The sequence below is a fragment of the Tauraco erythrolophus genome, chromosome 1 (genome assembly GCF_009769465.1).
Source record: "Tauraco erythrolophus isolate bTauEry1 chromosome 1, bTauEry1.pri, whole genome shotgun sequence".
Taxonomy (NCBI): Eukaryota; Metazoa; Chordata; class Aves; order Musophagiformes; family Musophagidae; genus Tauraco; species Tauraco erythrolophus.
The window spans coordinates 105662104-105689069 of NC_141465.1; the positions used below are offsets into that span (position 1 = coordinate 105662104).

The 26966-nt window shown below is 44.5% G+C and overlaps 1 protein-coding gene across 2 annotated transcripts; it reads right to left on the minus strand.

Moving 5' to 3' along the window:
• Positions 1-5546: 5546 nt before the first annotated feature.
• SPRYD7 (SPRY domain containing 7) lies at positions 5547-17553 on the minus strand. 2 transcript variants are annotated; one of them, XM_086620741.1, is made up of 5 exons: positions 17438-17553; positions 15994-16110; positions 12772-12938; positions 11030-11132; positions 5547-6145 (listed from the first exon to the last, which is right to left on the minus strand). In XM_086620741.1, the coding sequence occupies exons 1-5, from the start codon at positions 17541-17543 to the stop codon at positions 6048-6050; spliced, it is 591 nt and encodes a 196-aa protein (XP_086476867.1). In that variant the 5' UTR covers positions 17544-17553; the 3' UTR covers positions 5547-6047. The 2 variants fall into 2 exon arrangements, with proteins under 2 accessions (XP_086476867.1, XP_086476875.1); XM_086620749.1 differs by lacking the exon at positions 15994-16110.
• Between the last annotated feature and the right edge of the window lie 9413 nt (positions 17554-26966).

Below are 26966 nucleotides of genomic sequence, written 5' to 3' on the forward strand. Positions count from 1 at the left end.
ACGTGCCAGAGTTTTCCATGGATGTGACTTGGCTTCTATTTTCGCTCTCTCTGTATTATCTTGAATTAGATTGCAGGCACAATGCAACCTAAATAAATATACACAAAGATATAATTTTTTTTTCTTGACATGTTCTGGAATTAGGGAAAAGTGACCTTAGTTTTATTTATGCACTTCTCTTCACACTGAATTTCTGGCATTTTTGCAGATGACTCCCCCTGAGAATGTTTTTTCAATCTCATTTAATCCCCAGCCCACCTCTCCTGACTGCAGCAAAGGAAATTCCAGTGTCTAAGCAACTATTCCTCTTCCCTGGAAGTGTCAGACACTCGGACCACGTGGGGAGATAAAGAGCTCTTCTGCTGACTCATCTTGGCAGCCGATCAGGTGGGCTTCCTTAGGTCCAACACAGGGCTAGAATAGGGTCTAGGAAAAGCCAAAAGCTAAAATCTAAAATGTCTGGATGGACGGGGAAAAAAAGAAAATAAAATAACAGGCTCTTGAACAAGCCAGGAAGGAACTGGTCCTAACAACTGTTTGTTCTTGCAAATATTCAGCCTGCAAAACTTCAACATTCAAGCCACCAAGATTTGCCCCGACAGAGAGCTTACATGAAGCGCTCAAGAAAGAGTCTGCCACTGTAGAGCTGAGAGCTCTCCCTAACCCCTTGAGCTTTTGTCTAGAGCTCCATATCCAAGATGTCAATGACCTGAAAAGTACTTTACTGTGGCACTAGGGAAGAAACGGTAAAGAGGATGGTTTGGCAGTTAGCTTTGTTCCAAATCTCGTCACAGGCTTCCTGCAAATACCTTAGCAGCATAGTTTTGGACATATTTATGTACCCAGGTTCCCTCGCTACAGCAAGAGGTGATAATTAACCTCATTTCCAAAAGCAACATTGGCTCTTGACATGTAAGGGATGCTGGGGGAGCTGGATCCTTGGGCCTGAAAGCCTGGATTCAGAGACACATGTAAGAATACGTGTTTTACTGGTTCGCTTGTGGACCTTTGTGAAACGTTATCTGAACCACAAGCTTGATCGGTTGTCAGTATACAATGCAACATCAACACAAACTGATAAGAAAGATGAATGAATACTACAAAAATAATCTAAGAACTCACTTGGATAAAGTTAAGAAATTCACATCAATTACTAGGACCCTGTTCCTTCTACTGTTTTTGCACACAGCTGTATACACGGCAGCACATTCCCAAGAAAGCCTGCAGAAAGGGAAAACGGTGAATACTCATGGAAGTCGGTATTCTCATGAACATTTGCATCCAAATAGCATGTCCTGCCACCTCTGTGTAGGCCTGGGAGTAGAACTGCTCTCAATGGGATTTAAGGGACCCAATGCACATCACAAAGTTTCTCTTTGCAGAGCATCTACGTTACCGTTTCCTGGCATGATTCTTTTGTGGTAGAGTACCTGGTCAGGCAATTCTTGACAGGTACTTCTAGCTTTGTAGTACTTAATTAGGATTTTAAGCTCCTTGGAATAGTACTGCCTGGCTTCGTCTGTCCCTGAAGCACTATAAACAGTTCCAGTATTAAAAAAATAACAACTTGATAGATATATATGCAACCTGTACTATGTGCCCTATCACTTCTTTTGATTTGTGGATGCACCAATCAAGACTGGTTCAGACTTCGTATCCTGCTGCCACAGCATAATCTCAAAAGGACTCAGAAAACTTACAGGATGAGTCAATACAAAGTTTTGCACTCAAAGACAGGGTGTCCAAATTGTTACATTCAAAGATGAAGAAAACATTTGGGTGCAAACAATTAAGGGAAATACCTCAACCATTTCACTGGGAAGCATGATTCATTCTTATTAAAATGAATTTGCTACTGGTAAATATATTGCTAAATCTTAACTGAAAATTGCTTTCTAGTGCAACTTTTAGAAACAGATATTGCATCTCATTTCTCTGGGTGAAGCTGGGACTAGGAATATACCTGGGAAAACACCTGGGTTTATTGCCAGATCCTGAAATGACATGCTGAGACACAGGTTAATTCACACTTTATTTCCGTGGCCCATCTTCTTACCTGTGCAATGGAGTTACCTGTACTCTTTTTCTCTTATGAACTATCACCACAAAACCTGTTTTCAGGTGAAATCTGTGCTCTTTCCATATTGATACATACATGGTAATAATCTTTTATTCACAAATCCCCCTTATTATAGAGTTTCCCTGTGTCACCAGTTAAAGAACAAGAAGTTTTCTGATTTTTACACAAGAGATGTAGTTACAGTGCGCAGTATTACAAATGCATCTTACCCTGTTTTTTTGAAGATGAGAAATGAGCAACTTTGAGCTATAAAAGCAGGCTCTTTTCATATTTTTGGTGAATTTAGCAGCTATTTTGAATATTTCACATTTACCAAAATGTTTTCCATTTCCAGCACCAGCTTTGAGGAAGACAGCCTTCTCTGTGTTTTAAAGCGAGTCTACATTAAGCTCAAGGTAGCTGCTTTTGCTGTTAAATATTCTTAAACACAGCAGACTTCAAAAACAGTTGTTTGCTCGATGCAGTTAGACAAAGTGATAAGAATTTCTTTAAATACTTCCTCCTTTCCCCATGAACATGAGAAATATAATTCCACAAGGCACACTTTCATCTCAGTAGTCTTTCATGGCAAAGAATCACTGTTGAAGGCACTGTTGAAAGATATCAAAAGGAAAAAGGATACACGCCCGCCCCTTCCTATATAGAATCATAGAACGGTTAGGGTTGGAAGGGACCTCAAAGATCATCTAGTTCCAACACCCCTGCCATGGGCAGGCACACCCTCCACTACACCAGGTTGCCCAAAGCCTCATCCAACCTGGCCTTGAACACTTCCAGGGATGGGGCATCTACAACTTCTCCGGGCAACCTGTTCCAATACCTCACCACCATTATATATATATGTGTGTATATATATATATAATCATCTCAAGTTTGAAGAGCTGACAAACGTGATTACAGAAACATTATGCTATGTGTCAACTAGTATAGCAACATCACCTCAAGGAAAAACCACAGAATGGTTGAGGTTAGAAGAGACTTCTGAAGGGACCTCAGAAGTTGGACCAGGTCCAACCACACTGCTCAAGCAGGGCCACTTAGGTCCAGTTGCCCAGGACCATGTCCAGTCAGCTTTTGAGTATCTTCAGGGATGGAGACTCCACAACTTCTCTGGGCAACCTGTGTCCGTGCTCAGTCAACCCCAGAGTGGAAAACTGTTTCCTGATGTTCAGAGGGAACCTCCTGTGTGTATCAGTTTGTGTCGCCTCTGGTCCTGATGCTGGGCACCACTGAAAAGAGCCTGGCTCCATATTCTTTTCACTCTCCCTTCAAGTATCTATATACATTAATCTGATCCCCCAGCAGCACAGCTTCTCCAGGACAGCACAGCTCCTGAAGGACAGAGGGCCACCACTCCTAGCCTCAGAGAGAGGTCCCAGGCACTCCCTGCAACCTGGGACTTGGAGGGCTGCATCGGTCTTCTGAAGCTCAGTCTATGCGGTAGCTGCATTGGGTTTGCATGGCAAGGTTTTGGCAGCAGGGGGGATACAGAGCCGGCTTCTGTGAGAAGCCGCTAGAAGCTTCCCTCATGTCCAAGAGAACCATCGCCAACCTGCTCCAAGACAGACCCACAAATGGCCAAAGCTGAGCCAATCAGCAACAGTGGCAGCACTTCTGTGATAACATGTTTAAGAAGGGTTAAAAACTGCGTGGAACAATAGCCTGAAGAGGGGAGTGAGAATATGTGAAAGAAACAACTCTGCAGAGATCAAGGTCTGTAAAGGAGAGGAGGAGGTGCTGCAGGCACCAGAGCAGACTTGCAGCCCATGGTGAAGACCATGGCGAGGCAGGCTGTCCCACTGCAGCCCATGGAGGTTAATGGTGGAGCAGAGATCCACCTGCAGCCCACGGAGGACCCCACATCAGAGCAGGTGGATGCCCGAAGGAGGCCATAGCCTCATGGGAAGCCTGCACTGGAGCAGAGTCCTGGGAGGACCTGTGGAGAGAGAAGCCCACACTGGAGCAGGTCTGCTGGCAGGACTTGTGACCCTATGGGGGACCAGTGCTGGAGCAGTCTGTTCCAGTCTGCACCCCGTGGAAGGACTCACATTGGAGCAGTTTGTGAAGAACCGTAGCCCACTGGAAGGACTCACATTGGAGAAGCTTGTGGAAGACGGTCTCCTGTGGGAGGGACCCCATGCTGGAGCAAGGGAAGAGTGTGAAGAGTCCTCTCACTGATGAAGAAGGAGCAGCAGAGACAAGGTGTGATGAACTGACCTGCAACCCCCATTCCCTGTCCCCTTGCACTGCTTGTGGGGAGGAGGCAGACCTGGGAAGAAATGAGGGGTGGGGGAAGGTGTTTTGAGATTTGGCCTTATTTCTCATTATCCTGCTCTGATTTGACTGGTAATAAATTAAACTAATTTCCCCAAGTTGAGTCTGTTTTGCCTGTGACGGTAACTGCTGAGTGATCTCTCCTTATCTTGACCCACGAGCCTTTCATTATGTTTTCTCTCTCCTGCCCAGCTTAGCAGGGGGAGTGATAGAGCGGCTTTGGTGGGCACCTGGTGTCCAGCCAGGGTCAACCCACCACAGAACCCTCTGACCTAGCAGGGACAGCTGCTCCCACGTCTACTGGGGAAACTGAAACGAAATATATGAATGTTTCGTATAACTCAGATTACATATCTGAGCACAGCAAAGAAGAGATTTCAAGGAGACACGATAGAACTGCACTCTAATCTCCTGAGCTTTATACCATAATGCTGACAAGGGCATCATTCTTTTCAGATCAAAAAGTTCTACCCAACATTGTCATGTGATAACAAGGCTAAAAGGAAGGAAAATACAGGATACTCAGAATGAAAAGACAGATGCAGAAAATCATAAGGTGAAAGGCTTTGAGAAAGCTGTTTGTATTTGAAAATTTCAGAATCAGATAATTTCTAAAAATATTTAAATAAAATCATTCATTTATGCAAATGCATGAACCCAGGAAGAGCCAAAACAAAAACCACAAACATCCAGTATGAAGATTCCCTTTACAATAAAAATTCTTCTAGGAAGTATATTAAACATGTGACAAGAGGGGAAAAAAAGCATCTCAATTTATATTCAAGGGCATCACATTTTAGAACAATGTCTTAGCCATTAATAATTTATAAATGATTCACAAAGAAATTAAATACGATATTCCATAAAAGAATAATCTAATTTACAGTTTAGAAGTAAGGCTTCACCATAACATCTCACACCCTTCCCCTGCTCTTTGCATACCCAAGTTGAGTGATCTGTACTTACTCTCCTCACAGAGTAACACAGCATGGTGGTCCTCAAAAACACAGGTAGTGTTCAGGTTTACTTTTCAAGGTTCAACAAAAAAGCATTACTAGAAAGCGTCCTATTATTTGTCCCAATAAAATCAAGTGAAAAGCTAGAGGAAATGGATAAGTTATATTCACCAGTCTAAGACTGAGGGAATGGATTAAATTACACCTTGAAAAAAAAAAACAAAGTAGCTATCTACTAGTTATGCCGTCGTGTTATTAGTCACTGTGCACAAACAGGACACCGCAATTCCAAATCACAGACTAGAAACACAGTGCTTCCTTCACACAAAGCACATAACTTCTGTGCGAAAAAAGCTGGGAAAAAAAATTGTGAGAATTATCCATCTCCGTAGCTGTCATATGTATAAGAACCATTGGCTTCACAGAGCTCCAGTTTATTCAAAATACTGAATGTAATACTGATGTCAATAATATCCCTTTGTCTCCTTATGCATCAAGTACAAATCAGAGAAAAACCCTGCCCAAAACCACTCATTTGCAACCACAAAACATTGTCAGAAATCTTGTATTTGCAACACAGTTATCTGGTGTTGCAGTTAACACGTTAATTCTGCAGACAACAGTCACAAATACTTACTAAAAATACAGATATGTTTCCTAAAAGTAAAGTGAAGCTTTATTTAAGACGACAAAGCTTTTGCAACAGTGCAGGGTGCAAATTTGCGGTACGAAGACATTCAGAAGATTTGCTGCTCAAAGAGGATCTTTTCAAACCCTGGTGGAGGTGTATGATAAAATTCACTGAACTGACAATCCAGGATGGCACTGTCATCAACTGCAGAAGAGAATCAAACAGAAGGAATGAGAGAAGGAACACTTACAGTTTCATCCTCTATTACACCATCTTATTAGATTACATACTGTGCTCAAACCATGAAGAATATTCTCCAATACATCCATTACCTATGTACAACATAATTAAAAGAAATCTATTCAACAAGCTTGCTAAAGCCCTACACACATACCCAAGGAGACCAAAATGTCTCTTTTCTGCTGTTTACTTTAGTCAGTAATGGTCCTTGGTTAAGTCAATGAGGATGCTGCCTATGATCATAGAATCATAGAATCATAGAATGGTTAGGGCTGGAAGGGACCTTCAAAGGTCATCTAGTCCAACCCCCCTGCAAGGAACAGGGATATCTCCAACTAGATCAGGTTGCTCAGGGCCTCGTCCAACTGGGCCTTGAACGTCTCCAGGGATGGAGCATCCACCACCTCTCTGGGCAACCTGTTCCAGTGTTCTACAACTCTCATGGTAAAAAATTTTTTCCTAATATCCAATCTGAATCTACCTCCCTCTATTTTAAAACCATTACCCCTTGTCCTATCACAACTGGCCCTCCTGAACAGCCTCTCCCCATCTTTCTTGTAGGCCCCCTTGAGGTACTGGAAGACCGCTATAAGGTCACCCCGGAGCCTCCTCTTCTCCAGGCTGAACAGCCCCAACTCTCTCAGCCTGTCCTCATAGGAAAGGTGCTCCAGCCCTCTTATCATCTTTGTGGCCCTCCTCTGGACCCTCTCCAACTGGTCCATGTCCTTCTTATGTTGGGGGCTCCAGAACTGGACGCAGTACTCCAGGTGAGGTCTCACGAGGGCAGAGTAGATTAAGGACACTACCAGATACATACTGCAGGGCTGTCACCTTCTCAGCTGCCTATTTTTCTGTCCTCTTCCTAATTCTGCTGGAGCGTCAGCTGTCTGCAACAATTTTTCTGGAGGTTTACAAGTTTCAGATGTCTGTAGTGGTTGATGTTAAACCATCTGTTTTAGCATGTGATTCAAAGAAAGCTTCTTTGACTGCTTCTTCATGTTGGAAGTTACTGGTTTTTTTACAATACCTCTCCTAGTCTTGGATCCCCTGCGTAACCTGAGACACAGGTGTTACCACCTTCAATGCAGAATATAAAAAAGAAGCTGCTGAGGATTTTCAGGGCAAAGCTTTCATGTACTGCATTAGCAAATTGAAATACTCAAGCAGACAGAAAAGCAAGATCCCTTTCAAAGACAACTTCTTCCAGGACAAACCTGGTACACTAGCAACACCAGATCAAACCAGAAAAGCTTCATCTCCATGTTTTGGTATCTCAGAGCCAAGGCAGCAATTTTTCATTCCTAGTTAACTCCTCAGTTAAAACTCCTATTAGTGTTTTAGTACAGTTCTGTAGTACTTACACAGTGTTCACATCTCAATTCCTCAAAAGTGCCTGAGGTACAACTGTTGTGGGGAACAACCTCTAAGTCCATTTTTCTATTTTACATTTTCAAGCTTGACACCGTGTTTGCCTGCTCTATCATGTTTCTTTTAAGATACGTATCTATATATATGTCTGAATTATGGATTGGGTCAATGCTTAAGAAACTTGGATTTGACAGATGGACCACTCGATGGATAAAGAACTGGCTGGATGATCACAGTCAAAGAGTTGTGGTGAATGGTGCAATGTCTACATGGAGACCAGTGTCAAGCGGTGTCCCTCAGGGGTCTGTTCTGGGTCCAGTGCTGTTCAACATCTTTGTCAGCAACATGGATGATGGCATTGAGTGCACCCTCAGTAAGTTTGCCAATGACACCAAGTTGTGTGGTGCCATGGACTCACTTGAGGGAAGAGATGCCATACAGAGGGACCTTGATAGGCTTGAGAAATGGGCCAGTGCTAACTGCATGAGCTTCAACAAGTCAAAATGCAAGGTCCTTCACCTGGGCCGGGCCAACCCTAGGCACAAATGCAAACTGGGCACAAAGTGGGTTGAGAGTAGCCCTGAAGAGAAGGATTTGGGGGTGTTTATAAATGAGAAGTTCAATATGAGCCAGCAGTGTGCTCATGCAGCCCAGAAGGCCAACTGCATCCTGGGATGTATCAAGAGAAGCGTGGTCAGTAGGTCAAGAGAGGTGATTCTCCCCCTTTACTCTGCTCTTGTGAGATCCCACCTCGAATAATGCGTCCAATTCTGGTGTCCCCACCATAAAAGAGACATAGATCTGTTGGAGCGTGTTCAGAGGAGGGCCACAAAGATGATCCAGGGGCTGGAGCACCTCTGCTACGAGGACAGGTTGCGGGAGCTGGGATTGTTCAGCCTTGAAAAGAGAAGACTTCGGGGGGACCTAATAGCTGCCTTCCAATACCTGAAGGGAACCTACAGGAAGGCTGGGGAGGGACTTTTTACAAGAGTGTCCACTGATAGGACAAGGGGAAATGGGTTTAAGTTGAAGGAGAACAGATTTAGATTAGATCTTAGGAAGAAATTCTTTAGTATGAGGGTGGTAAGACTTTGGAATAAATTGCCCAGAGAAGTTGTGGATGCCCCCTCCCTGGAGGTGTTCAAGGCCAAGTTGGACAGAGTCTTGAGTAGCCTGATCTAGTTGAGAGGCGTCCCTGCCTATGACAGGGAGGTTGGATTAGATGATCTCTAAGGTCCCTTCCAGCCTGTGCCATTCTATGAATCTCTACGGTCTAATCCTTTCACGTAACTAGAAGTAGTTCACATTAAAGGACATTTATAGTTAAAGCCTACACCAGGTAAGTCGCATGCAGAAGCACTTTGCAGGATTCAATTGTTATAACTATATGTAGGAGACATGACAGTTATGATGAAATTATGCCCACTTGTGGAAGACGATAATAAGAGCCTGGCAATAAAAGGTCACTGCATTCCCCAGGCACAGAACTTCCTTAGTCAGAGAGAAAGACGATTTACAGCAGGCTAACATGCCACCAAATGTTTTCTGAAAGCAACCTGTGTTCTTCATGCTATGTAGCACCGCTTCCAAAATGTAGGGAAGATGTAACAATCAGTTATTACACAGCAACTCTTTTCCTGCTGCTAGTGAGGCTTTTTGCAGAAGGAGATCCGGCAGTGCCGCAGGGCAGCTGCTGCCGGCCACAGCATATTCCCAGCGCCATCACGTGGCTCAAGGACGCATCACAGAATGACCATATAAAAAATTCCCACTCCAATAGTTTGGAAAGATATCATTTGTCAACTACGTTTATAGACTTCAAAGGCTCCACAACACATCTAGAATATTTTCTTCCTCTTCATAAAATTCAGTATTACAAATGTATCAAGACATAAATGGGAATGTGCCAACGATTCACCAAGGACCAACCATGAAATGAAAAAGTTATCCTCATCAGATAGCTAATGGTATCTCAAGAGCAAAACGATTTTAGAAGAGGCTACTACTTAGATGAAGCTCCTATAGGAATAAAGACAAACTGGAGTAGGTGTAACACAGGGAATCCGATGAGCAGTTACCATTTTCTGCAAGTGACAAGCCAACTCGGAGCGTCACGTTGATGACGCACTGAGCTAGGGGGGGAAGCGCTGCCTTTCGGATGAGATGTTAAACAGAATTCTGACTACTTGGGAACAAAAAAAACACCACCAAGTTCCAGAAGAGTAAATTATTAACACAGGTCTTGGCCAAATTCCAGCTCCCATAATTCATAAATTCTTTCTCAAACTGCCTATGCAAGGATTAATTGGATAGGGTATTTGTTTCTTGTACAGAACTGCTGTGTTGTATCAATGGTTGCTGGTAAAACAGCTACCACAATTTGCTCACCAATTGCTAGATTTCAAAACTGGGCATCGATTTGGTAGAGCAGCAAAGAGCTGTACCACTATACAGCAAGCAGCTGTACGAGTACTACATTTAAGTTATTACTTCCGTAACGAAATACAAACAGCAATTCAGTATCTATTCATATTCGACACTGAATGCAGTTATGAAGTATGTGAAATCATTAGAATCATAGAATGGTTTGGGTTGGAAGGGACCTTAAACATCATCTAGTTCCAACCTCCCTGCCATGGGCAGGGAAACCCTCCACTACACCAGGTTGCCCAAAGCCTCATCCAACCTGGCCTTGAACACTTCCAGGGATGGGGCATCTACAATTTCTCTGGGCAATCTGTTCCAGTGCCTCACCACCCTCTGAGTGAAAAATCTCTTCCTTACATCTAATCTAAATCTTCCCTCTTTCAGTTTAAAGCCATTGCCCCTTGTCCTGTCACTACACGCCCATGTAAAAAGTCCCTCTCCAGCTTTCCTGTAGGCCCCCTTTAAGTACTGGAAGGCTGCAATAAGATCTTCCTGGAGCCTTTTGTTCTCCAGGCTGAACAGCCCCAACTCTCTCAGCCTGTCTCTGTAGGAGAGGTGTTCCAGCCCTTGGATCATCTTCGTGGCCCTGCTCTGGACTCGCTCCAGCAGCTCCATGTCCTTCTTGAGTTGGGGACTCCAGAGCTGAATGCAGTATTCCAGGCATACATACCAAGCTTCAGAGATTGATCAGATTAGCCCACAAGTCTACATTACTTTAAATTTATTGGTTTTATTTTTTTCATCTGTTTCACAGGTTTTTTACATGGCAATTTTTAGACTGAGTGCAGTAACTCCCCAGCTTGCTGGATGTGGACACTGTAAGTAGTCAGTAAGCAGTGGTTTTTTTTCTAGCTATTAAGCAGCATTAAGAATTAGGTGAAAATATACTTTTGTGTTTTCCTAGTTTTGTATTTTCATGCAATTTACTGTTGTAGTTGCCGAAAATAAATGACTGATGTGTGTTCCATTTAAGAAGAATACATAGCTTGCAAGAGAGACTTGGTACAGAAATATTGTCCATACCGTGAAACAGTTTGACAACCCCTGACTTACCATAGACCACTGGATAGACAGTCCCTCGGATTCCTGAAGCTGGACAATGCATGTTCTTCCCATTTAAATATACATTTAATTCTACATGGTCGTATGTAATGCCCTAAACAGCAGAGAAAATTAACAAAAAAAGCATCAAGTTTATACACATAAGACTGCTACTTAATTTAGCTTTCTTAGCCACAGGCAGATTCTAACACCATTATGCAAACCACAGTATCCTACAAAATCTCACTTGAAATATTCCTGCAAAGGACTAGAAGTTAATAAATGACCAGTAACATTTGTATTTTCAAATACTCAGGATTCCTTAACGCGCATTCAATTCGGATGCGGCACAGTTCCACACGCCGCATCTTACTAAGTTTACAAAACAAACTTCCAAACTATTACTCACCGAGTTAAAGAAACACAAAATTTTCACTTATTCTGAGTATTAAGCAGTTTGCCAACTTCTTGTTTATATCCTCTCACGGAAATAACTTTAATAAAGAGTGATGCCATGAATTAAGTCTAACTATCCATACTGCCATACAGAAATCCCTCTCAGCTCATTCACTCTGCCAGCAGCAGCAGACCGCGGCTTCATACACAACGCTACAAATATGCTGACTACAGAGCAGAAAGCAAACACTAAGGTAATAAATTGCTTATTTGTTGGCTAAATGATTTTTCTCAGTTTTGGTATGGCTGAGTGTGACAATTTGTGTTGTCATTCAGTACTTCAGAAATCCATTTTCATGACAGAACAAAATAAATTGAAATTTATTAAAACTGAGGATTTGGCAGTAACACATCAGCTACTTTTTTGTGATTAGTTGAAGCTGTTCGGACTACGTACGTTGGCCAAACCCTGGAACAGCCTGCAACCCTCCAAAAAAAACATTTCAGAAGGGGATTAAAAGAATAATACAGTACCTGAGAGTAAAGAATGGAGGAGTCAACCATAACTTTTTAGGGCTTCTAAAGATAAAATTTCTAGCCATTGCTATATAGAGGCAAGGTTACCCAGCAAGAAAAAGTAGTGGCAATAAAAGATCTAAATTTCATTGCATTGCTCCCACATATTTTTGAAAATAAATCTCTAACGGGACATTGAGAAAACAACAGCAATAAAAGACAACTCTCTGAACAAAGTCACTTAAAGATGTTTTGAGAAACCTGGAATAACAAGATTCAAAAAGTCTTAAGATTCTCCATTTCCTCTCATTCTTAATTGTCTCAGTAAGCATTACCCTCTCCCCACTTAGTATCTCTCCTTCCCTACAAAAATTTGGCTAAAAATACAATTCATTTATCACCCAGGACCTATCTCTGCTCAGCTCTGTCCTTCTAATCATTAACCAGTTAGCAACGGGATCCTGAGTTCAGATGGGCATGGCGCATAGCTAAGTAATGCATTCCAGCACATAATTTGCTCAGGAAGGTCTCATCTCAAACAACATAGGATCCTTGCGATGGGACTTATCCATAAGGTAGATACTGCAACTGAGCATCAGAGGCTACTTTTCAAACACTGGTAAAGCCTGTCCCTCCTTAGAAACATATCAGTGCTGAGACTGATGTCCGCTGATATCCAGGCCGCTAATCTGTTCAAACACAACGGGAGTTTGTATCAGCGCTTTCCAAACAGCAAGATGAAAGATAAACAATTTGACTGGAATGGTCATTCTGACCACAGAGCTGTAAATAAGAGGATTCTGGGAACAGTTGGGGAAATAAAGAAGCCTTAAGAAACTCACCACCACATCGCCCTCCTGAGGAAGGTTGTTTGCTGGTAGTCTACTTTTCTCCTCATTGTTATAGTAGAGAGCTCCATCATTTCGCATTACCAGGCTATGGCCATCTCGACCAAGTGGAATTTGATTCAAGTTTGCTTTCTGGGTTGCAACTCCAATACCCCAAATCCCTAAAATGTGACATTAATATGGTAAGAAAAAACACACGCATTATTTTGAAGACTATCTAACTGAAGCAGGACAGCAGAAAGAATGTATTTTTTAACTAGTGCCATGGTGGTACTACCAGTAAGTATCTCTTGGAAAGACCAGGACTAGTGTGGGTTAGCCCTGGTAGGCAGCTAAGTACCACCAAGCCACTCACTTCCTCCCAAAGGCCCAAGTGGGATGGAGGAAGAGGAAAGGAAGAGTAAAACCAAGAAAACTTGTGGGTAAAGACAAAAATTGTTTAATAGGCAAAGGAGAGGTAGAAGAAAGAAAGAAAGCAAAGCAAAACAAAGCGATGCAATGGCAATCACTCACGACCTCCCATGGGGTAGACCAATGCCCAGCCAATTCCCAAGCAAAAGCTGGCTAACCTCCCTAAATTCTCTCCTCTCCCTTTTATTGCTGAGCGTGACATTATGTGGCATGGAACAACTCTTTGGTTAGTTTGGGTTATCCACCAAGTTGTGTCCCCTCCCAATCTCTTGTGCACCCTCAATCGTGTTCACTCAGGGGGCAGAGTGAGAAACAGAGAAGGCCTTGATGCTGTGCAAACACTGCTCAGCAATAGCTAAAATACTAGCATGTTATCAGTACGGTTTTGGTCACAAATCTATAACACAGCACCACAGGTGCTGCTATGAAGAAAATTAACTGCATCCTGGCCAGGCCCAGTACAAGCAGTCACAAGAGACTGAAGATAAACAGCATCTATCCTGAAAAAGAAGGATTCAGAGAATTGTAACCACATAGTTTAACCTTTATTCCCAGAAAAATATTGAAAACAAACTCTGAGACTATAGTAGGATGTAAAACATAAATTCAACTAGCATGGATTTGTGAACAACACTACTTCCTTTTTCAGCTGGTTAGACTAGTCTTAGGGAAAAAGAAGAAATTGTAAATATGATAATCATGATTTGGTAACATTTTTGAAACTCATACAACATTGAAAACATGATCTAGACAGTTACAGCAATATGAATGCACAACTGGTTAGAAAACTGTATTCCAGGACTGCTCACCAGCAGCACTCTGTCAAATCAAAAAAGATGACTCAAGTGGGGCTTGAGGTTTTGCACCGAATGCACAAGGTCACACACTCTTCCGTATTCACATCCATGACTTGGATATCATGACGATGTGCTTATTAAACATGCTGCCAATACCAACCTGACAGGACTGCAAGCTTTTCAGAGGCCCCTTGAGTTTTAAATAATCCTGACAAATCGGTTAATAGGTCTGAAATAAGGAAAATGCATTTGCTTTGTCTGAATTACAAAGAACAGCAGGTAAGTAGGAATAGCGAGTGGCACAAACACAATAGTGACTTGGCAACCAGTTCACAGAATATAATTTGGGGGCTATCACAGACCACATGCTGAGGGTGAGTCTGTGCCCTACTGTTGTCAAAAACTTCTGTATGTATGGCATGCATAAAGCAGACATACTGTATGCACAGCAGATGAAGGATGTGTACTGCTGCTGCAGCTGGAGCAAAGCACTCATTTTAAGCATCATACCTCAAGACAAATCAGGTCAATTAGAGATATTCTAGAAGAAACAACAAAACCAATCGAAACTAAAAACATCATCTATTAAGGAGATGATGAAAACAAAAAACAGCCTGGGACTCTTTAATCTACAGAAGACTAAAACGAGGCAAAAAATACAAGAAAATTAGTTTCAAAAGACAAAACTGCAGAACAGTTTATTCTAATACTTACATGCCCAGTATGACAAGGAAAACAGTGTGAACAAGATTCAGATTAGACTTCAGAAAACTTTCCAATAGTCAGGGTGACCCCAGAGACAACCCCTAATAGATGGCACAGGAACACTTCTGGGAATTAAAGTTTTAAGTTAAGCAATCTACAATTCTCCTGCCTTGGGGCACATGAATAGACGAGACATGGCTCATAAGGACCAGGCGACTTTATTTAATGTGTTTCTCAAGTATAAGAACATGGACACTGTATCTGCATGAATAATGACCATATATGAACAACAGCTGCAGTAGATTCCTCCCCCAGCAGAAAGGATACTAAAATTGTCAAGTTAAGACTGATCCGGGGTTTATATGTAGTTTAAAACTAAACAACTGGTTTGACCGCAAGGTGTTTTCGACAAATTTGTGTTGGCGCTGCCTGCACTCCAATCCAACTGAATGCAAACAGCCCTTAACCAAAAAGCGCCAGGTTCAAGCTCCAGCTGGTGTCGTAAGGCCTGTCTCTCGACTAACACTTCCTTTCTTCTTCCCGCCCCCTACACACTTAGGAAAAGAACAGCTTCATTTTCACAGCGTCTGTTGTCTTTAAAAATACAGGCTGATTTTTAATGTTAGAACACCGGCAAGCCTGGAGTGCACTCTGTACTAGTGAAGCTGACTGTATTTAGTAAAGGTGTAATGTTTCCAAATCTCGTTCACTTTCAGCTGCCTTGCATTAGATCTGTGCAAAACAAATGACGAAAGAGAGTGCTGAAAGGCTCCTCTTGATAAGGCGGTGTCGGAATAAGCACTGCACATTTGATTTGAAGAGCAAAGTGTAGCACAAGGAGCATTACCCTTGCTTGGGCAAACACAGTGCATGTTAAAAGCGAATGAAGGTCGACAAATAGCTACAAATACTGCTGCATAAACTGCACTATTTAAAAAAAACCCCAACTTCATAGCTACAGTGGTTTACATGGTCATAAACATTCATTTAGCAAAAACCATTTCTAAAATATGCTAACTGAAAAACATGCATGTAACTCTATACAAAACAATACAGTGTTTTAGTATTGGCACTCCTTTAGTAAAATACTTACAATTCTTTTTAGTATTTCAGAGCCACAAATTAAAAAAAGAAAAGAAAAGAAATTTACTTTTACACAATGACAACTTGTAAAACTCTCCAAAGTTCACAAGTTCAAGGATGCAATTAGAAAGATGCATGTGCTCCGTATTGGAGGTTTGACCACCAGCAGGCAATCTGACATACCTTCCAAGTTTAAAGTTGTACATTTTTGCTGACTAACCTGTGGACTGGATTTTAAACTCAAAATAGCTCTTGTTCTGATGCAAAGGTGCATTGGCTAAGCAGCCTCCTGTGCCACATATTCTTCTGCCATTTTTAACGACGACAACATCTGTTCCTGCAAGAAGAAAAAAACCCACAAAACTTCAAAACATTTTTTGAAGTCTGGAACCAGTCCTTCAGAGCCCTAAACATAGAGAACAGTTCTTGTTCTTTCTGCCCCAAGTAAAAGCTTCATTAGTCTGTGAGAATTATGATGATGGGCCATGCTTTGATGTAAGAAAAAGAAGGCTGTTTACAGGTTAGTTCATCCTTCCACTAGGGTTTATTTATTTAAAATCCATATGCTGCTTTAATTTTGCCTCTTGGGTTTTACAGCACCATGCTGATTATAACGTTGCTCAGCCACATCAGAAGCATAACTTACAATTTAGTCAGAAAGGATTCAGTGAGACCAAAGCCCTGTACCCTGTCTCTATGTACTGGAGAAAAAAAAATCTGCAAAGACAAGGAAAGGCAAATTGATTAGAAATGTTTGATGGAATTGCAAGGCGTCTGAAAAAATCCTTTCACTAGAAACATGCCTTCCAATACAGAGAGAAAAAACCCTCTGCTAAGTTTTCTTTCTCCAGTGGAAGGCTTCATCTTTAGGCACTGTTGTCATGGCCAAGCACATGGGAGACAGTCAAAGTCCACTGATACAACTGAATAAAAACAGGCTAATAATGCGCTTGAGCCCTGGACCCCTGGATCGGCCACACTGCTTTTCTCCCAGCTCTGCTGCAGCTGACCCAGATTGCTTCTCTCCTCAACAAAGCCTGGGCATGGTTTTGTGAATAGCTCATCCTAAGGATGATGCTTGAAAAGCGGTATGGACAAGACTCTGGATGGCTTGGCTCCTTCTGTAACTTTCTTGCCATAACATCCCCCTCTCTGCTCCCAACCACCATCCCTTGCCCAACCGGACCGAGACCTTCAGCCCCCATCGGGCAGCCTTCCACGCTCACAACATCCCCTCTGGGATTGAGGCACGCTCCCACACACTCATTCTGCTGACGAGCTTCAACTGAATATAAACCAAAACGAGATTTATTTATTTTTTTTTAATAAAATAGCCAAAAAGCGACCTTCCCAGTCCGCTTCACTGAGAGGAGAGCTGATAAATTTCAAAGGCAGGTGCACATTCTCCCTCGGGCCGGTACCGTTACACCGTATTAAACAACCCGACACCCCCACCAGCTCCGCGTTCAAGCTTCCCGCCAACAGCGTCCCGGGGAAGCACAGCCCCGGCCACCCGCCTCCCTCACAGGTTACCCGCCTGAGGCGCCCGGGGCGCCGGGCCTGCAGCCTTCCCCCGGGGAGGCGTCCGCCCCCCGGCCCCGGCCCCGGCCCGTCACGGGCGGCTCCCGCCGCGGGGAGGAGAGACCCAGGCCCGCCCCGCTTACCCATACGCTGCGTGTCCAGATGCACCGCCGGCATCTCCTTCAGCGGGATGTGGCCGGCGCCGCCATTCCTGCACCAGGAGAAGCAGCAGAACACGGAGGCGGCCATGACCGGCCGGAGCCCGCCGCGCCGCGCAGACGCAGCGGCTGCCGGCGGGGCGGGGAGGGCTGGCAGCGGCGGCAGCCCCCCCTAGCGGGCGGGAGGTGGCGCCGCGCAGCGCGGCGGAGCGGACGGGCGCCCCTTCCCCGCCCTGGCGCGACATGGCGGGGGGCGGTGCGACATGGCGGGGGGCGGTGGGACATGGCGGGCGCGGCGCGACATGGCGGGGGGCGGTGCGACATTGCGGACGCGGCGCGGCGCCGGGGGTGTCGTTAACTCCAGTACGGGCTAAAAAAATCCCATTAAAATCCCGTCTTTCCTCAGGAAGTGAAAATTTAAATTAAAACGGGTGCAGCCGGAAACCTGCTCCTCCTCCTCCTCCTCCTCCGCAGCTGAGGAGCCGAGTTGGAGCGCGGCGGCGGCTCCGCCGGCAGCGCGCAGCCTCAGCGCACCGCCACTGGAAGGACAATTTATACAAATACGTATAGATGTGTGTGCATATATATATATATACATATATATATAAAAAGAGGGCAGTGATCGTGATGGGCAGATGGTAGGTGTCACCCCAACGAAGTTCGCGCTGCTGGGCCGTGTGGGAAGGGACTGCTTCATGGAAATTTACTGGTCGGTTATTCCTGGCTCTAAGTAACAAGAACCCCATTTATCTTCTTTCCTTTTTTTTCCCCCTCTCCCTTCTTTTTTTTTTTTTTTTTTTAATTCTTGGAAAAGTCAAAAGAGACAGGACTCCTTGAAGCGAAAGGTTTGTGCAGCTGGGCCCAGCGGGGCCGGCTGTCTCTCCAACCTCTAGGGCTCTCTGCCTGCCTCCATAGTGTTTGCTCCCTATGGGTTGCCCTTTTCTCCTCATCTTCCAGACCTGTCCAACTAGTGAGTCTTAACTCTGAACTTTTTGAGTCCTGTTTGCTTGTAGAGTGCTTTCTTATCTGTTCAAAAGCTTTGGCAGAACGTTTTTTCCTGATTTTCTCAGGGCCAGTTGAACTTAACTGTAAAGACTCCTACAGTGGAAATTCAGCATGCTATCGTTGAACTTAATCATTTTTTTGCAAAGCACGCTTTGAGATCTCATAGAGGCAGAAGGCCACGTAATTTAAAAATCTGTAGTTTGATTTGTGGCCTTTGGGTTACACAAGAGTTTTTTTTAGCAGAAGCCCTAGAGCTGTCATAGAATCATAGAATGCTTTGAGTTGGAAGGGACCTTAAAAATCATCTAGTTCCAACCCCCCTGCTATGGGCAGGGACACCTTCCACTACACCAGGTTGCCCAAAGCCCCATCCAACCTGGCCTTGAACACTTCCAGGGATGGGGCAGCCACAGCTTCTCTAGGCAACCTGTTCCAGTGCCTCACCACCCTCACAGTGAAGAAATTCTTCCTTAGATCTACTCAAATCTACCCTCTCTCAGTTTAAAATCATTACCCCCTGTCCTATCACTACATGCCCTTGTCAAAAGTCCCTCTCCAGCTTTCCTGTAGGCCCCTTTAGGTACTGAAAGGCTGCTAGAAGGTCTCTCCAGAGCCTTCTCTTCTCCAGGCTGAACAGCCCCAACTCTCTCAGCCTGTCTTCATAGCAGAAGTGTTCCAGCCTTCGGATCATCTTCGTGGCCCTCCTCTGGTCTCATTCCAACAGGTCCATGTCTTTCTTACGTTGGGGGCCCCAGAACTGAACGTAGTATTCCAGGTGGGGTCTCACCAGAGCAGAGTAGAGGGGCAGAATCATCTTCCTCGACCTGCTGGCCACGCTTCTTTTCATGCAGCCCAGGATACGATTTGCTTTCTGGGCTGCAAGCGCACATTGCCGGCTTATGTTGAGCTTCTCATCCACCATCATTCCCAAGCCCTTTTCCTCAGGGCTGCTGTCAATCCATTCTTTGCCCAGCTGTACTTGTGCTTGAGATTGCCCCGACCCATGTGCAGGACCTTGCACTTGGCCTTGTTGAACTTCATGAGGTTCTCACAGGCCCATCTCTCCAGCCTGTCAAGGTCCCTCTGGATGGCATCCCTTCCTTCCAGCATGTCGACCACATCACACAGCTTACTGTTGTCAGCAAACTTGCTGAGGGTGCACTCGATCCCACTGTCCATGTTGCCAATAAAGATGTTAAATAGCACTGGTCCCATTACTGACCCTTGAGGAACACCACCATTCACTGGCCTCCACTTGGGCATTGAGCCATTGATCACAACTCTTTGAGTGCAACCATCCAGCCAATTTCTTATCCACCGAGTGGTCCATCCGTCAAATCCATGTCTCTTCAATTTAGAGATAAGGATGTCTCATGTTTCTTCCTTTTTTCCCTTTCTAAAAAGGGGGGCTATGTTTCCCCTTTTCCAGTCGGTAGGAACTTCACCAGACTGCCATGACTTCTCAAATATGATGGATAGTGGCTTAGCAACTTCATCTGCCAGTTCCCTCAGGACTCGCGAATGCATCTTATCCACCTTCAGGTTCCTTACATGGTCTCGAAACTGATCTTCTCCTACAGTGGGCAGTTCTTCATTCTTCCAGTCTACCTTTGCCACCTGTGACTTGGGCTGTGCGGCTGGAGCACTTGCCAGTGAAGACTGAGGCAAAAAAAGTCATTGAGCACCTCAGCCATCTCCATATCTTGGGTAATCAAGCCGCCTGTTTCCTTCCAGAGAGGGCCCACATTTTCCCTAGTCCTCTTTTTATCACTGACATACCTATAGAAGTTTTTCTTGTTGCCCTTGATGTAGCTTTAGCTTTCCTAACCTCATCCCTGGCTGCTCGGGCAATTTCTCTGTATTCCTCCCAGGCTACCTGTCCCTGCTTCCACCTTGTACAGGCTTCCTTTTTGTGTTTGAGTTTGTCCAGGAGCTCCTCGTTCATCCATGCAGGCCTCCTGGTGTTTTTGCCTTCCTCTGTTGGGATGCACCGCTCCTAAGCTTGGAGGAGGTGATCCTTGAATATTAACTAGCTTTCTTGGGCCCCTCTTCCCTGCAGGGCTTTATCCCATGGTACTCTACCAAGCAGGTCCCTGAAGAGGCCAAAGTCTGCTCTCCTGGAGTCCAGGGTAGTGAGCTTGCTGAGCACCCTCCTCGCTGCCCTAAGGATCTTGAACTCCACCATTTCATGATCACTACAGCCAAGGCTGCCCTTGAGCTTCACATTCCCCCCCATCCCCTCCTTGTTGGTGAGAACAAGGTCCAGCATAGCACCTCTCCTCATTGGTTCCTTTATCACTTGGAGAAGGAAGTTATCATCAACGCATTCCAGAAACCTCCTGGATTGCTTATGTCCTGCTGGGTTGTCTCTCCAACAGGTATCAGTTTGGATGAAATCTCCCATGAGGACCAGGGCTCGTGAACATGAGGCTGCTCCTATCTATCTATAGAGGGTCTCATCTGCTCCGTCTTCCTGGTCAGGTGGCCTGTCGCAGACCCCCACTGTAATGTCCCCTGTCCCTGCTCTCCCTTTAATCCTGACCCATAAACTCTCGGTCAGCTCCTCATCCATTCCCAGGCGGAGCTCCATGCAATCCAGCTGGTCACTGACGTAGAGGGCAACACCTCCTCCTCGTCTCCCCTGTCTGTCCCTACAGCACACAGCATTCAGAAAAGGGGCTACAAACATGGCTCTAACAAATACAGTAAATAGTGATAACATGGCTATAGAAGCCCACCTGTACCTACTTCACACTTTTATTTACCTAAAAAAGAATCTGATAATTGTTGTGCCATGAACTGCTGATCTAGAATGTTTTGCAGACAGCAGATGATTTAAATACTTATATTTAAACACTAATTTATTTCCAAACCAGTTTGAGATGAAATTTTTCTTTCTCCCGATTTTCAGCTGATGTCTTATTTAGTGGCATTTCACCTAGAAAGGTCCCTTAACATTTTATTACAGTATATAATATGTATGGTGCAACTAAGGTAACCCATGTGGTACAACATTATATCTCTTGGGAGGGGTAAGGGGTTAAGCAGATATTCAAAAACCCTTGTTAAAAGAAATCTTCATAGCAAGAAACATCTTATTGGTCTGGATGGGCTGTATCAGTCACACTTACCCCTGTACTTGAAACATGAGGTGAAACGCTGTCTTTCTCAAAATTGTGCCTAAAACCAATCTGATTTTAAGAGCAGCTTTAAAATATGCTTCCTTTCTTTTATTGGGCTTACTGTTACAGCCCATAAACATTTGGGGTCAAGAGCTCACTTCCTTAAAATATGCCAAATGGGATTAGTCTTGAACTTCTAAGAAGCAAATATTAGGTGGAAACTGGTGCTTATTTATTTCGTGTGGAGGGCATCATGATCCTCACTGGTAGCTTGTTGTTCACATAATTAGTCCCATTTAAGGCACTGCGGGATTTTTATTGTCTGTCACACACTGTGGGTTTGTTACAGGAAATGCTAAATGACAAATGTTAATATAGTTAAAAAAAAAACAAACTTAGAAAGAGACTCAACCTTCAGATGACTCCCCATTCCATTTTTTCTCTCTATGCCCCAGTACGTCCTTTCTTCCCCAGAATGAGCAGTGGGAATACGAACGCATCTCACCACATGAAGTCAGCATTGCCAAATCAGTTGGACTCAAGGGGATGGGGCTTTGGGGAGCAGTGGCTGGCTGCGCCTTGCTGCCAGTTTTCCTGCTCCGCTGCTTTCTTAACTTGAGAGGCTGGTTTTACAGGCCAGCAGACTGCAGCACGTGTGAAGTAAAGTGCGTGCCACAGCTTGGAAAAGTCACCGGTGCTGCTTCAGAGCATGTTGACTCCGGTGCCTATGTGCTCGATGGGCAGGAAGCCTCGGGGGGCCAAGGTCAGTGCAGCTCTCATCCCTGCGCCCCTCCTGTCTCCCTCCAGGTGCAGAGCCCAGCTGCTGAGCACTCTGACAGTGGCTGGTGACAGCTCAGTGCCACAACGGGTCATGCGAAGATGTACACGTGCCCTGAGTGAAGGCTCCGGCACCAGACAAAATCAAGCAGACAAGAATGTTGGTCCAGTGGAAGTAAGGCAAAAGTCAGCTGGTAAGAAACATGGCTTACTGGTATGCCTTCCTCGGAGGTAAGCAATTCCAGCAGGATAGTACCATGTTTGTAAATGTGCTTGTCAGCCTGTTTAGAGCATATTTGAAGGCCAAAATTTTTACATTGCACAAAGAGCTGCCCTGAGGAAATGAAGACCTGGTCTCCAATATTTAGAATTAGAATTGTGCTTGGTAATGAAGGGTTAATTCAGCTTCTGCCTTTCTTGAATGTGCATTTCTTTCACTGGGGAGGCCAAGTATTTAGGACCCTCCCACACTGGAAGCAAAATTATGCTCAGCATGCCTAAACATGTTTGTTGCTCACAGGGTTTTAACTTTATTTCCTTGAACAGTAGCAGCAGAGACATTTTGTCTGGGAACCATGTTAGAAGAACAGGAGAAAGACCAGCCCCATCCACTTCATAAATGCAGGCATATTTGGAGGTCCTGCTGAAGGAAAACAATGGTCATTGGCTTGTTTTGTTCTCTAACTCAGAGTTTCATTCACGAAATACAACTGTCTCTCATTAGCCCTGCAAAGTAGATCTACTGGCCGCAGACAAGTGTGTTTCAGAAATATTCCTTGATAATGCCAAATTCGCAGGAGAGCGGGGAACTCTCTCCCGTTGTTACAGCATGTAATACAACATGACTAATCTGTTCTCAGAAAAATAATTCCTCTTCGCCCTGCTAGTAAAAACCACTGGGGCTTGCCTCTCTGCTACCACGAACTTTGTGGAGGCATTTACACCTGTGAAAACCAATGAAAAAAGAAGTTATTAAATAGGCTGGAACGGATTTAGTAACGTCTCCATGCAACTTGCACAGAAGTAAATGATGATGCAGGACTGGAAAATCAAGGTTTGTTTATTGAAAGCAGTCCTTCCACTCCCAGGGTCAGGCCTGTGGTTTGGAAGATGATACAGACAAGGTCTCAGATGAAAAACAGGTTGTGCTTGTACTTTTGAAATCTTCATTATAATGTGTTCTTGTGAGGATTAACATTCTGTAGGAAGTCTTCTGTTTTATGCAGTTAATCTGACGCTTGCCAAGTCATAGAAGAAATTGTATATGAAAATTAATTATGTTCCTCGTTGTTCTATTTATTTTGGAGGTCATTTCTCCTCTGCTCTTTATGCAATATGAGCAAAAACCCACCGGAGCAGAGCTTTGATCTATAGGCAATCACAAACCTCATTAAAACTGACAGGCGTGCTGGCCACGCTTCATTCAGGAAGGAGCAATTAAGTTCTTTTATGGCGTAAGATAGCTAAAAACTAGAAACCGCTGCCCACGGCACAGGGCTACATGGCCAAGCGCTAAGATGAGCTCACTCGTATGAGCAAGCACTAATTTGGGGAAAGTCAGAGAGGTTTCTCTGGGGACGGCTTGCGAACGCGGCAGCAAGAGCACAGATTGGTTGCAGCTGTGTTTGCCTGTGTGCATGTCCGGGACCGGAAACACCATGCGAGAGCCAGCAGACAGTGGGAGAAGCAGTGGTGCATGGCCCTGAGAAAAAGCCAAGGGACAGCTTCTTCTGGGCAGGCATCCTGGCTAGAGCAGCAAACTTGGACTGCCGCACAGTGCTCCCCCCCCCAACCCGTTTGCTTCCTCTGCGTGCAAGGAAATGGGACGTGGCTGTACGTTCTTTGTAAATAAATAGAAATATGCTAAGGAGATAACCGAAATCATCGTCGATTTCCGCCCCACGCCTTGCAAGAAAATCTGGCAAAGTGTTAAATATTATTTAGCTGCGTGGGTCAGAGTTCGGAATGTAAAACTGCAGAGCTTTTCAGTACCGCTAAAATAGTCATCGGAGACCCTGCAGGTATCAAGGCAGTCCCTGAAATTCAGACCTCAAAACAGCAGTTGATCGTTTTAAACGCTGAGAATCCTTCATGGATTTTTAATGCCTGGTATTTCTACAATGCGTATTAAAAGTAGCTTTTATGGAACAATAACAAGAAACTGCTTTCTCTGATCCCTCGTTTGGAGTGTTTAATATAGTCCAGATGTATCTGTTGAAAAGAAACGGAGTCAGATACGATATAGTTGTGAAACTTTTATGCATGAGGAAGGTGTTCGATACACAGAGCTGGTTTGAATAATTCCTTTATTTGTGTTATCTTACAGCATCTTCTTACGAAGGTGCTGTCGGCATCAAAGCTCTTGCAGATTTATTTCTGTATTTAGGTCCTCACAGCAACTACATCGTACATCTCAAATTGCCTCTCTCCATTTGAGGGTATGCCCACACCAGCACAGCTGAAGAAAGCAGCATGCTTCAAGAAGTCACTGTCCCGACGCCAGAGCGTACCCTTGTATGTGCTCTGACACCTCTGTAATGAGACGTGAAGCCTTAACCTCCTTCAGTGGGAACTAAAAGGCGGGCTTGCAGCCAAGGATAAGACTGAAAAATGCCCTCAACTCACCTCTTTTCCTTGGTGTTTCACCCTAGGAGACAATTACGGTCTGACATGTCTTTGGTAGTGTGGCTTCAGAGAAGCCTTACTGATGAGGAATACAAACTCGGGAAAAAAAAAGGCTTCTTTTAACTGCAGCTACATTTATCAACCAGTTTTGTGTTAGACATCTTCTCTAGCACAGCACAGGGGGTGCCTGAGGCCCGGAATGAGCAGCTGGTGTGGCCGAAGGGCAAGGCTGTGTTACTTTTGGCAGCAGCACCGGCAATAGCTGGCTGGAAGCCTTTGTGAAATCAGGGCTTGTGGGGGCACTTTTGGTTTATGCTGACGTGTGTGCAGGCTGCCACCAAAACAGGCCCCCTCGCTGGCTTGTCCTGGCATTGGTGTTTGTTCGGCTGCGGGATCAGCTGGCTGCCAAAACTGATCCCACTGAAAACTTTTTTTTTTACAAACTGGATTAGCTTTCAGCTCTGTTGGCAAGCGGATCTAGCCTAACATGTGGCCGCATGAACGTTGGAGCCAGCAGAGAGGAGGCATCAGGAAAGCATGACTAAGGGAAGGGAAAAGAATGGAATTAATCTCTTTTGCCAGTAGCACAGTCTCAGCTTGGCTTAACCCCCCGTGAATCTACCTCTCAGGGTAAAATTACCTGTTACAGCTTGAGTGACTTTAATGGCTTGCTGCCACAGAAAGGGGAAAATCTTGTTCCTCTTTTCCTCACTCCTCTGATGTTAGATCTGGTGATTGTCTAATCTTGCACCGAACTGGTTTAGTTCATTGAATCAGCAGAAAACTAACCTGGGCAAGGAAAAGGGAATAGTGTTCTGCTGGCTTAGCAGGTTGAATCAGCTCCATAAAGCAACTGCCAAGGCTGGCAGGGCTGGTTCAGGTGAGGAGGGCAGTAGCCGTCAGCTCTGAGGTTGCTGACTGAACCACAGTGAACAGCTTCAGTCTCAGAAATCTCCTGTCATAATGCTTAGTAGAAGAGCCGTGATCTGGGTTCTCTCTGTAGTTTAAAGATGACAATAGGTGCTATCCCTTTGTCTTACAACAAACACGGTGTTTATCTCGTAAAGCTGGAAGTTGCCACTATTTTATAATTCCTTCTGAACTCCTACCCCTGTATTTTGAACCCTCCCATGGGTAAGTGACATTTGTCCTAACTCTTCCCTCCAAGCTGGCCCTTTCCTTTGAGCCCAGATTTTTCTTGGGTTTTTTTCCTTATTAGATAGGGAAACATTGCCAGAGATCTACTAACGCCCTTTTCCATCAGCCAGAACTTTTCTCCGAAGCTTCAACAAATGGCCTCTGATGCTGCTTTGGGAAGACACTCTGTGCTCTCAGATGAAGGAATGCAAGCTCAGAAAGAAGCAAACTGCTATTGAAAGACCTCTATGAACATCAAAGTGTATACAAAATACTTACAGAATCATATAATCATTTAGGTTGGAAAAGACTCTTAAGATCATTGAGTCCAACCGTAAACTTAGCATTGCCAAGTCCAACACTAAACCATGTCCCTAGGCACCACATCTACAAGTCTTTTAAATACCTCCAGGGATGGTGACTCAACCACCTCCCTGGGCAGCCTGTTCCAATGATTGACAACCCTTTTGGTGAAGAAATTTTTCCTAACATCCAATCTAAACCTCCCCTGGTGCAACTTGAGGCCACTTATATAGTTAGGTAGTATAGGAAGGTGGACTTACATGTGTGCAAAACAGTTGTGTGCAACTATATCAATCAGATACAACACCCAAATTGCATTTGGTCATGCTCAGGACAGCCATGGTACGCTTAAGTACTGCTGCTGACTGGGCACTGTCTCTATGCACCGAGAATAGAAATCCTGTGCTGCGTTTGCCCAGCAGTTTAAGCTTTCATCTTTGGCAGAAAAAAGCCCAGGTAAGGAGGGACAAGAGCATTTTGAGATGGTTCTCATGAAGAGGAGATATACCAGGTGGGCAGGCATCCACTCTCATGCCCACACAGCT